General features: G+C 43.1%; 1 protein-coding gene across 2 annotated transcripts in view; it reads left to right on the top strand.

The window, feature by feature from the left end:
• Positions 1-4,443, top strand: part of fam222a (family with sequence similarity 222 member A) — a 50,346-nt gene extending 45,903 nt beyond the window's left edge. For both annotated transcript variants that reach the window (XM_039620430.1, XM_031755443.2), the window contains exon 3: positions 2,896-4,443. In XM_039620430.1, the coding sequence (XP_039476364.1) occupies positions 2,896-4,364 (1,469 nt within the window). In that variant the 3' untranslated portion in view covers positions 4,365-4,443. The remainder of the gene's footprint in view (positions 1-2,895) is intronic.
• The last annotated feature ends 7,980 nt before the right edge of the window (positions 4,444-12,423 follow it).

Genomic DNA, 12,423 nt, shown 5'->3' with positions numbered 1-12,423 from the left:
CTAAACCAATAAGTCACAGAGCGCCAGCCTAAAAAGAGACTCACTCCTTTAACCTCCATGTCCTCACTTATAGACTTACTGCTCTGGAGGAGAGAAATGTAGAGACCCCGCACATCAAACACACAGTGTGAATAACAATGTGTGTATGAGAGTGAAATATGCTCTGGTTTGTGGCCATACTTAGGCTACTGTAATCAACTTTGCTATAAAATTTTTACCGTGGAACTTTTTAAAGAGGAAGCCAGAATCAGAAGCATCCAGATGCTCATTTGCCTCCTCCTCCTCCTCTTCTTCCTTTATGCCCGTGGGTTCTAATAACCGGAAGCCTTTGTGGAGCTGAGATGGGTTTTGTAGGCCTGAAAGGCCTCTAATCCCTGTGGCCTGTGAAGTGTGAAACCCTTTGATGCCAGGTTGGTGTGCCAAAGGCTCTGCCTATTGACAAACAAGGGCCAAGCTGGGAAAAGACGGAGGGAGAAAGCTTTCTCCTCTCTCTCTCTCAGAAGAAATGCAGGCTCAGGCATGGAAAATATGGGCTCAGTCAGTGAGAAGGAATAGAATTAGCCACCCTTTAATGAATTTCCTGGCTGTTTTTATAGTTTTTTTCCTCATGTGGCAGTAATTAGGTGGAATGATGGGCATACTGCAGCTGGGGGCTTATAGGGGCGGCAGGGCACAGGCCCTTGATATGCCTGAAAGCCAAGTATCTTTCCTCATTTAGACCATGTGATGATCAAAGATGTTTTTTTGCCCTCATGTAAAGATGATCAGAAAAAATGCTGCCATTCCATTTGCATGTGGACCAGCAATGTGCTTTGAAATGAGCATGTTTTTTTCTTCTGAGCAAATAAGTCTTCTGTCAGTTTTCCTCTGCAAGTCAGAACATCAAAGCAAATGGCACTGCTGTCACCAGGGAAGCAGGGCTTTGCCTCAGTAAGGTTGGTTAGATCTTAGATAGGCTAGCCTGTCATACTCAGACAAGCCCATTAGAATGACACCCTAAATTAAAATTAAATAATTAATGTCAGCACATTTTTTTTCCTTTCTTTTACAAATTTAAAGTCTAATTTGATGGCGTAGAGTTTCTGATCTGGAAAGCATGTTGCCTGTCGGATGAACCAACACGCGTATAATAGTTCAGGCACTAAATTTGGCTTGGAATATTCACAGTTTCTTCAGTCTGCTGTTAAATTCCCAATTTATTTCTTTTATGATATGGATCTTGTAGATTTAATCATTTTCACAGTTGGAGACCCATAGGGTTGTTGAAATGAACTCCCCATGCTTTCTGTAATGGGAGCAAAGAAATGAGAATTGTGACTACTTGGCTGTGGAGTCTCTTTAAAATGATTTTGCAATCGGAAAGCAAATGGAGTGAGTCCTAGTCACAGCCTGCACCCTGCAGACTGCCTTGGGTCGCCAGGACATTTGCTGACGGCACAGTTATGGCAGTTAAATTTTTGTGCATTTTGTTAGCTTTTGCATAAAAAAGTCATTTTTGAAGGGGTTGCAAGTCATTTGTGGCAGCTGATATATTGCTTGTAAATTGAGTTCTTTTCCCACCCCCATACCCTTTTTGTTGCACTGAGCTAAGTAGCCATGAAATTGCCTGAATAATGTTGTTTAAATCCAATCTCACTGCAGTGCCTCACCTCCGTGCCCAGCCCCCCCAAACAATGACACATGGTGGGGTTTTTAGAAATTGCATTTTTTCCTGTTTGCCACCTCAGTTCACAATGGCCAACCCCTTGGTTCAAAGACCGAGGACCATCGCCAGTCACACTCAACACCAATGTTGAATTGATTTTTGAAATGAGTGGTTTCACTGGGCAAACCTTAGAGAGAATTTGGACGTAAAGTAAGAGGAAAATATTTGCTGTAGTGGCCTCTATTTATCTTTTTTTCCTGTTCAATCAAGCATTTTTGTATAGTTTTTGTAACATCAATTTATATTACAAGGATACGGAGGCCAGCTTTTTACTTCTCTAACCTCATACTGGAAATATTTCATTGTCACGTATGAGCATACCATTTGTATAACTAATGTTTGATTTATTTCATCACCTAGTTTGTTTTTCTGCCTTTTTAACAAATACTTTCAGCAAAAAAAAAAAAAAAACAGCACTCAAGTATTCTGGACTTGGCTCTGCTCTCATATAGTTCACCTTAACCAGGCTACTAATTCCCCATGGATTTTTAATAGGTTTTTGCTAGGGCCTCTCATGTACTCCTGGACTGAATAAAAAATGTGAAAATTCTGTGGCCAAGGGTAAGACCCAGTAAGTGATAGCACTTATAAATCTCAAATGTGCCACTGCAATTAAACAAGCTTTTATCCCCTCCCCTTCATCCCTCCTTGCCTGGTATCCAAGGCTAACCCAATTCAATGCTAAAGAGAGTCCGAATTAATTTCACAATGCACTGATTTAACAGCGCCTAAGGTACCAGGCTTTGACAGAATGAGTTTTTAAAAAGATCCATTTGTCTAGGGATGAACTTCCACAGGAGGGTGAGAAAATGAGATGGAAGGAAAGCTCAGATGGAGGACGAGAGAGAGAGAACGCAAATGAATGCCAGCCCTCATTTACAATTTTTAAACTCTGTGTGGGTTTGCTCTGAAGTGTTTCTGCTGTTTGTAATCTTGTGTTATTCGCCTGCTCTTGTGTCACGATGACATCTTTTAACCTGCTTTCGATGTAGCCGTGGCGCTGCTGCCAGATCTTACTATTCCAGGAGAATAGTGGTTATTACAATTGATTGACCCGGCATTGTGAATGCCATTGCTGTCAGGCTCTTTGATATTTCTGGTAATTAAACCCCAGGTTTGCTGTTCGCTTCTTCTACAGGCATTTGTTCATTTCAGTCATTCTTTTTTTTCTTCTTTTTTTTGTCTTGCAGGTGAACTAGTAGTGCCCACACACTCCCCTCGCTACCCCACTGCGGCAGAACTTGATGCCTATGCTCAGAAGACAGCCAACAGCCCGCTGTCCATCAAGATCTTCCCCACCAACATCAGGGTTCCCCAGCACAAGCACCTTAACCGGACTGTAAATGGATATGACACCACAGGCCAACGCTATAGTCCCTACCCACACCTCCACACAGGGGGCTACCAGGGTCTCCTTGCTATTGTTAAGTCCTCCTCCTCCTCATCGTCATCATCGTCAACATCCACCTTCGTCTCTTCAAAAGGTGTTCTCAAGAACTCCGAAGGCAGACGGACTAAGCTCTCTCCAGCCCACATAGCTGTTGCCCCATACCCGCCCCCTAGTAGTAGCACTTTAGCCAGTGGCCATGGCCAAATGGTATACCACACTGGGCCCTCAAAGCCTCCAGAAGGCCCCAGACTGTCAGTGCCCCCAAATGTCACTGTAGCTGGCTCAGTGATCCCTGTAACGGGGGGCCGAGGCCTGGCCTTGCCCACGCAATCCAACCTTCCCTCCATTCAGAGCATCATCTATCAGATCAACCAACATTGCCAGGCCCAGGCTCTGCAGCAGGTGTGTCAAGGGGCTGCCACCGCACCATCGAATTCCAGCCCTTCCAAGCAGGGCGCGGCTGTCATGGGGGTCTCTTCTAGCTCCTCCGGTGGAGGCTATGTGGTAGGAATGGGTCCCCAGGCTAACATGGTATATACAGGTCAGGGGCTGCCGGCTCAGAACTCAGAGGCGATGAAGACTGGCGTGTACGCAGATGGTATGGACTACATACTATGGCAGAAGCAGCAGCAACAGCAGCAGCAACAGCAGCAGCAACAGGCTGTGCTCCGCATGTACAGTGGAGGCAGTGGAGGAGGGGGCGCCATCAGCAAGTCCCCTGAAACTTGTGTTCCAGGAGGAGGGATTATGGGGGCCCAGGTGTCCTCCTCTTCTTCTAGACCTTACCACCTGACTGCCAGTGCCAGTGGAGGAGGCGGGCTGGACAAAGTCAGCTCTTCCCCTTTGAACTGCGTGGGTATGCACGGAAACTTCTCAGTGGGTCAGTACTTTGCGCCGCCGTGGAACAGCGTGCTGGTGACACCTGACAGTGACTGCTACAATCCCCAGGAGTTTTTGGGCACCTCCACTGGAGGGCCAGCAACAGGGCACAGAGAGATGGGCTACCCTCACCACCATCACCACTATCACCATCACCATCACCACCCTGCTATAGACAGCGGGGGAGGTTTGTGTTGCAGCCTGCCCAGCAAAAGCTTGTGCAACACGTCTGTGCTGAGCAGCAGCTTGCAGTCTCTGGAGTACCTGATCAACGACATCCACCCACCCTGCATCAAGGAGCAGATGCTTGGCAAAGGCTACGAGACTGTGTCTGTGCCACGTCTCTTAGACCACCAGCATGCACACATCCGCCTCCCTGTTTACAGATAGAGGGGGAAGTAAAGGAAACGAATCAAGAGTTGTGAATTTGTGAAGAATCTCAAAGTTTAAAAAAAACAAAAAAAAAACAGATGGTTTTTTGGGGAGGGGGGGCAGGGGGTTGATGCGAGTGCCACTGCTTTAACTAGTGTGGGTGCTTAGAGAAGAGCAGTTGTTGTGCTTTGTGGCCCTAGGTTTGGTGGTTTCAAGGTAGGCTGTGGAAATCCCAAATACAAAAAGTGGTAGTGATTGCCAGTGGGAATGAAAAGGGATTTCACGATTCTCCTGATGTTCCAGCTTGTGGTTTGCCAATAGGATTTTGAATTCATTATATTTTTTGGTCTCCTGTTTTTGTTTTGTTTCTTTCTTTTTCACATGCCTGAACCTGTTTTGACCAGAGTCATAGCTTGACATGAAGTGCATAAGCCACTTGTATCCCCATTCTAAATACTAAGGATGAAGCTACTGTGTAGGTTGTCACTGAAATGGTCACAAAAGGGCCAATATTTAGGGCTGCTCTCAAAATCCAAACTCTGTAACAGTACACACACGTGAACACGTACAAAAGACAAAAAAACAAAACATGTACTGACAAATGAAAAGATTATAGGCTATACTCGGGTGTTATGTACAAGGATCATAAGGTTGAATTAAAAGGCTAGTACAATATTAGTTATTATTGCTGTTATAATAATTGATACATAAATTGCACTGCTTGAATTTTGTTAACTTTGAAGTTTGGAATTGGGTAGTTTGGATATGATATATTTAAGAAACTTGAAAAACTTGAACCTATTTTTTGTTGTTTGATATATTTGTAGGTATATTATATGTATTTGGCTGCTATGGGGAAAAGTGTCTCAAATGCTTTTTTTTTTTTTCAATTTAATTTTATTATTTTCCACTTTTTGTTTTGATGACTTAATAATTTCTCCTCTGGCTGACGTGCAGTTTCTTATGTCCTGGTGTGAGGCATAGTTGCTGCTTTGGTTCTGTAAGAACCTGTTTGGAGAGCTGTTTTTTTTTTCCTAACCAACACTGGAATCTACAATAAATACTTATTTAAAAAGAAAACATTGCAAAAAAGAAAAAAAAAAACATTACAAGAAAAAGAATTGTTACAATGAAGAATGTGACTGGGAGGTTATCTGCATAACCTTACATGTATGTTAATGCGTGTACGTGGCTGAGTGCATGCGTGCGTGCTTTGTCTTTTTCTTTTTTAAATTTGTGTTCTTCAAAATCCTCAGACTTTTTTTTTCTTCTTCTCAAATTCTGTCATTATAAGATTTTTACCACCAAGACTGAAAGACTGAGTCACCGGTCCCATAAACATTATATCGGCATAATGTACGGGAGATGGTTTGCAAATCGAGCTCCAACCCCTCTTATTTAATTTTTATTTTTGGAGGCTTTAGATTTTCAGTGGAGCTAGAGAGCAGTTTCTCACGTGACTCCTTTATGACTGTATTTACAGCACTACAGCCTCTTCATCTGTCAGGTGCTATCATCATGAGAAAGTGGTGGAAACAAATGGAGATCATATCTTCGGGGTGCTATTCACCCCTAATCCTGCAAACAAAAACAAATGAAAACAATCATGCCCTGTCCTCTGGCATCAGATGAAATGAGACTCAAAGCTCACTGCTTTTCATTGTCCATTTCAGCCCCTGGTTGGGATGCGTTTAGCTGAGGCCAGTCTTAACTTGATGATTCAGAGCAGTGAAATATTTATTATGACTGTGAGATTCCCTTGAATGTACTGCACTTAAATTACTGCGATGTTTTATTGCCTTGTGGGACTCAAGTGAAAGAGAAAAATTGGATCAGTGCAGCAGTCCTCTGGTCTTAAATTAGCATTTCTTTTGTCAGTCAAATTTGAGTAGTAAATTGAATTTATTAACTGCAGAGGGAGAAAGAACCAGAGCTTTGTTGTGGGGAAATACTGGCATTAGTCTAGATTTATGAAGTGCAATTATTATGACTGTATTAACATTTTTTTCTCTGAGCTTACACCAAAAAAAATGTAAACTACAGTTGTCAATACATTCCCAATGTACCACATCCCTAATCCTTATCCATCTTTTGTTTTGAGGTGTAAAATAAATTTCTTTAAAAATTTATTCAGAAGCCACATTTCGGCTTTGAAGTCTGTGATTATTTTTTAACATGTGACCTCTAAAAGGCAGTGGGAAGCTTGGGATATTGTCACAGCAGCTCTGTGAGACCCAGAGTGGAATACAGTGTGTGATATCACTCGGATAATGTGCTGTAATGATAAACGTAGTAGTAGTAGTGCATTTAGATGATCCTCTTTTAAATGTTTACACTTTGGCCATCCAAAGATAAAGGACAGACAGCACTGCTGGAAAACATTAACCGTTAATACTGAAATGCGACGGATATTCAAAGAAGAAGCATCGTTATGATTTGATCTTTTCCCTTAATTATTAACGATGAGCCTTAAATTTTGAAGTAATGGTGTTTGTAGGCATGCCACTGTATCTGAAAGCTGACAGAGATTCCAGTCTAAAGAGTACCAAGCCCCTTGGCTTAAATTTGCACAGTAAGCCTCTTTAACATTCCAGTGAAATTTTTCATGTTGTTTCAACAGCTTAATGCCCCAGCCGCGGTCTGATTCCAGCATATTTTCTGTCTTGTAGAAATATTTTGACAGATTTACAGATACATCCCTTCCCAAAATCCCTTCCGTTTGGCTTCGGCATCCAAGCATTAAACCCTGTCACATGATGTTGAAGTGAAGAGGAGACACTTGAGGCACTGGAGCTTCTAGTGTCTGGCCTTTCCCACCAGTGGAGGTCTGAGGCACCAGGCCTCTCTACTAATGGGAATATTGGGTGACGTCTGGCTACAGGACACAGCCAGCAGAGAGTATTCATTCAGTCAAAGGGCTGAAATCAAACACCTTTCAAATAGCAAGGGATTTCCTCTTAGATACTGAGAGAAATCTGGCCATTTGAAGCCAACTTCAGCCAAATAAACAGCAAAATCCACGTGAATAAGATCATTTGTCATTTAGAAAAATACAAAGTTAAAAACAACAACAGTTTTATTTAGCGTAAGGTGACTCTGTGCCTTTGTGGCCACCTTTCATTATGTACAGGCTCCAAACTGTCTGTCCCCTTGGTCCTTTACACACGTTAATGAGCTTCTATTGATGGGATGCATCTTATCCCTGGAACTGTGGTCCATTCCTCTGTTCCTGATTTGGACAATGGACGCTTAGCCCATATTAGGATAATAGAATTAAATTTCAAATAGATTTGTGCCTGGGCTGATCCAGCCACGGCTCACTCAGCTGCAGAGGCAGAGTGGCATATGGCATGTCATTATCTAAGCCCACCCTCCCCCTGGCCGGGGCCAACTGGGTTCAGCAGTGCTTAAACAAACTGAAGGTTAGGACTGGCTGGCTGGCTGGTGTTAAAGAGGAGGATAGAACGGTTTTCCGTGGGTGAGTGGGTGGGGGGAGGCTGCTAAATCACAGCCTCCGCGGCGTCTCTGAGGGCCTCAGCACTGCACCCTGGCACCTGGGCTCAGAGGCCTGCTTTAAAGGCTGGGCTGTGTTTGATCGAGGGGATTTGTTTTCTGTTGGATTATACATGGTTGTTCTCTGCCTGGCTGAGGGGTCCTGTGCAATGTGACAGATCCCAGCAAAAAAACAAAAAAAAGGAGGGGGTGGAGGGAGGAAAGGATATGGGCAAGGATTTGGGGGTCAGAGAAGCCTCGAAACATCAGTAATCAGAATAATTGCCATATTCCTGGTGCTGGTTGCAGCCTCCCCTGTTTGGCTCTGCGGTCACATATCAGATTGAAGGCCAACTGAAATCACCTCTCTGGCTGAAAGACTTATTGTGCCTCAATCTGATTTTCCTAAGTAAAAAAACAAACAAACAAAAACTTCCCTTTAAACTTTTTAAAACTTCCAAAAAATATTTTGTCCAAGAAATTATTAATGACACAGAAATCTGTCTGAATGAGGACATTTGGATCTGTAATTTATCGCTGTAGCAACAGACCGATATTGACTGTTAACACATTTTCAAGGGCAGTGAGATGCTCTCAAGGATGGCTCGAGGGCAGAACGAAGGTGAAATGACTTATGCTGGTTGTAAAAATCCCTTAGTAAATCCCAATAAGTCCACGAAGACCTTTACCCAGTGTAAAGGTCTAGTTGCATATTATGCGCCTTAAATACTGCTGAGAAGAAAGGAGAGCAGACGGGGTCGTTCAAAGCAGGGTCAGCTCTTTCACTCTCGGAAGAGAGGGGAGGGAAGGACAAAAAAAATATATAGGCAGCTGCTCACTCTGTAGAGTCTTGGCGCTGCTCTAATCTACAGATGACAGGAGGGGGAGAAGGCCCAAGCGCCCCCCGCCCCCTTACTTCCACAATGATTTGGTCAACCTCAGTCATGTCCCCTGGCTGCCCTTGGGCCCCTGGGGCTCTCATCTCAGAGTTCTTCCCAGCATCCCTCCTTAACATTACATCCACAAGGCCATTCCTCTCCATTTGGCTCCTACCTAGAAAGAAAATACCTTAATCAATACTTCAGATGGTTCTGAGGAGGCTTGTATAGTTAATCCACCAGCCTTATTGCTGTATTGCACAATACCATTAAAAGATTTTGCTGTGTTTTGTCGCAAACGTTGAGCACACTGCTGTCTCTTTAGTGCTGTCTTATAGAACTGGATGGGTCACATGTGAGCGCCGTAGAATTTAAATTTTGTTTTCAGCACCTGTTAAATGCACCGCAAGGTAAAAGATCAGCACAGATGACGAAATAAATCAGGATCTTTATCCCAAAAGGCACAGCCTCGGAGCCCTTTTCTGAAAGGCAATGCAGCGGGGCATAATTCCAAGAGCGTTTTTATTTCTTCAGCGCCACAAGTATGTATGTTCAGCTGAGAAAGCTTATGGCCTCCAAATATTCATCTTGTTTACGCTGTGGGGATATTGCTGTATCCAATCAAAACTCAAAAGTCTGGGGATTTTGCTTATTTTCTTCCTGATTCCTTTCACTGTTTGTGAGGCTCTCCGAATGTTCCTGTGGACAAACAGGGCTGTTTTTCCCGAACGATCTCAAATGCACCAACGCTGCCAAAGTCTGAGGGTGCCGCAACCTTGAGAAAATAATATATATGGAAATGGGAAATCTATAAAGCATCTCTCTTATTGTTCTCCCTGCAGTGTTGTATTTATGTTTAAAAATGATTTTGTCTCCTCAGGATGAAAATATGTAAAGAATATCTTCCTTTTTTCTTTTTTGGAAAAATTATAATATATGAGACTCAGATTTTGAACTAAGAAGTCTGAATATTTAAAAAAAAAAAAAGAAAGAAAGAAAAAAAGCTGTAAAATCCTTTAGTCGTGGGGTTTTCAACTTTTGAATGTGCCTACAGCCAAGCATCCCAGTGATTGCTTACCCTCTCCAGTTCTGCAATCTCCCCCTAATCTCCCCACAACCATCATCTTCAATTTGCTGAAACTGCCACTGTCCCTCCTCCATCCCAACGATCACAGTAGATATTTTGTCTGTTCTCCCTGCTTTTTGTCAATCTCAGGACTGAAATTTCTTTATTTTAAATGTAGATGGTTGGTTTTCTTTTGACCTCTCGTCTCTTATGTATTATTGTTTGACATAAGTAAATAAAGCAGATGACTTCTATGTCTGTCCTGTTATCGGCATTACTCCTTACTTTCTTTCCTTCTTTCTTAAACAATTTTTAAAAGCCCTGAAGAAGACCTTCCTGTAATGAAGATAAGCATATTAGTCTTAGGATTCACTTTGTGCATCACCGCCATATGCTGCGGCGACAATCCTTTTCACCTTTACAGCAGTCTATTGCAACATCAGTAAGGCCTCGCAGTTCATGTGTGGTTTGTGCTTTTGTTGCTAGGCAAGCTTTGGGACACAAAGGAAACAGTAATTTAATCATATGGGCTTGCCTGATTTTTTTTTTCTTATTTTTTTGCTCTCAAGCAGAAACAAATGCAGGCTAAGTCACAGTATACACAAATTTTCAAAGTGAAAGCATCTCCTTTGATGGTTGGACACACAAGCTGCGGCATAATGAAAGAACAGACCTATAAAATAACCACTGAAAAGTTCCCTCCAGTTAAAACACCAAAAATCATTTACACTTGTTTTTTCACTATTTAACTCCATGGTTTATATTATATAACAGTCTAATATCAACTCATCTATAGGAATTGTGTGTTGAGAATTTTCCAGCACTCTCGAGCAACTCAGCATACACTTAATCTAAATGTTGAACAACACAGGTACCTTCAACACCTCAATATTGACACTTTTCTTCTCTTTTCTCTCCTCACTGCCAGCCTCTCCACCCACCTAAAACATCAGATAAGTCGTAGACTGATGAGCCAGCTGCCTCCACCAGAGCGTGTGGTAGTGGGAGACTGCACACTGATTTCATACACGCTTGCTCAGATAGAAAAAGAGCTCTGTGGAGCAGAAATGCTTCTCTTATTAGCAAAACTCATTCACCTGCACGCCACATTGAGTCCCTGGCAATTTCACAATAAATCATGAGAGATGCCTGTGGAGGCCAGGCAGCCGGCTGAAACTCTGCCATGGCCGTGCCCTCGCCTGTCAGTTTAGACACTCTGAATCATTTCGGGTTCAGCGGCCTCGTTTCATCTTAGATGAACTGAAAGGTCATCTCACACGCCGTCTAACCAGTATGTTCCTGGCTCCTCCTCCTCATCGCCCAGTGCTTGAAGTGATTGCTCGTTACGTTTAGAAGCACCCCACTGCGGTGAAATATTTCACAGGGGATCATGGAAGGAATTATTTCGAAAAGACAATTAGCACTGGCTGAATACAGCAGAAAATGTGCTCCTGGAGTTATCTCTCAGGTCTGAGCCTGACATAATCTTCCCTTGTAGAGCATCATTCAGCAACGATTTATCATCTCTTTTGCAATGAAAGTTGGAGAAATGATTAGTGGGAGTGTCACCAATATGAGTTTTCTTCTCTGTGCCGGTCTGCTGGACCTCAGGCAGACAATTAATGTTGTACTTTAAGTCATCAGACAGTCTGGGCTGTTGTTTGGTGAATAAAGAATGAGCTGGCCCAAGTCCAGTTCAGTATCCACTCATCAGCCTGAACACCTTAAAGCTTAACTGGCCAGACAACAGCGGAACAATTTGTTCTGCCAGTATCTAAGCTGGTTAGTTTACTTTAAACCTTGCTGAGACTGGCAACTTTTCCTTTTGTGTGGTTACTAAATGAAGGGCAGTTACGACATGATCCTTCTTGGCTGTCACTTGGTTTGTTGAGACACATTTGTGGCAGCAAGCGTGCATTGCTGCAAGGGAGTGAGCCATTTTGTTAACAGTTCACACTTCCTGTGTAAGTGTGCGGTTCTAGAGTTGCTGACAGTGACACTTGCAGGACCGAGCCCTGCCCTACTTAACAGGCTACAGAGAGGAGGGAAGGCCAAGTTGTCAGCAGCGCTAGGTGCTCACTGCTTAGATAAACCTGGAGGATTAGTGGCCCAGTTAAAGTTGGGGCAAAGAGGATTAGCCTCTTCTCTGAGGTGGCGAGAGATTCCCTGTGTCCTTCAGCGCTGCTGGCCTCAGTGAGCGAGGAGAGAGAGGAGAAGGACAAGAGGTGTCCGGTCAGGCTCTGGTTATCATTAGTGAGAATTGCCATTCCAGCTCCTCTTTAAATAGGGAAAGGTGAGGTGTAATGATGAAATGTGAAAGGCAATGAACCAGTCCATAAATTGTTGCCAGCTTGTGCTTTCATTAGGAAGGCAAAAGCCCATAATCACTGGCCAGGTGTTTCCAAGGGCATCAATAAGACCTGAGGTCCAGTGGGAAAATATATTTCATTGGCGAACCGCATTCTGTTCACTTTACCTTATGTTTTTATAACAGTTAGCCCTCACAATTGATTATTTACAGCTATAATTAAAATATACTATATATAGACACCCTAGAGTCACAACGGTAGACATGGCTAACACTCTGTCAACTGGAATCTCAACTTGCAACAGCGGTAGAGGAATTTAGAGCTCTGCAGCC

Source organism: Oreochromis aureus, linkage group 12 (assembly GCF_013358895.1).
Source record: "Oreochromis aureus strain Israel breed Guangdong linkage group 12, ZZ_aureus, whole genome shotgun sequence".
In the NCBI taxonomy this organism is placed as follows: Eukaryota; Metazoa; Chordata; class Actinopteri; order Cichliformes; family Cichlidae; genus Oreochromis; species Oreochromis aureus.
Note: the sequence above shows the minus strand (reverse complement) of the source record. Positions and strands in the feature narration are given on the sequence as shown.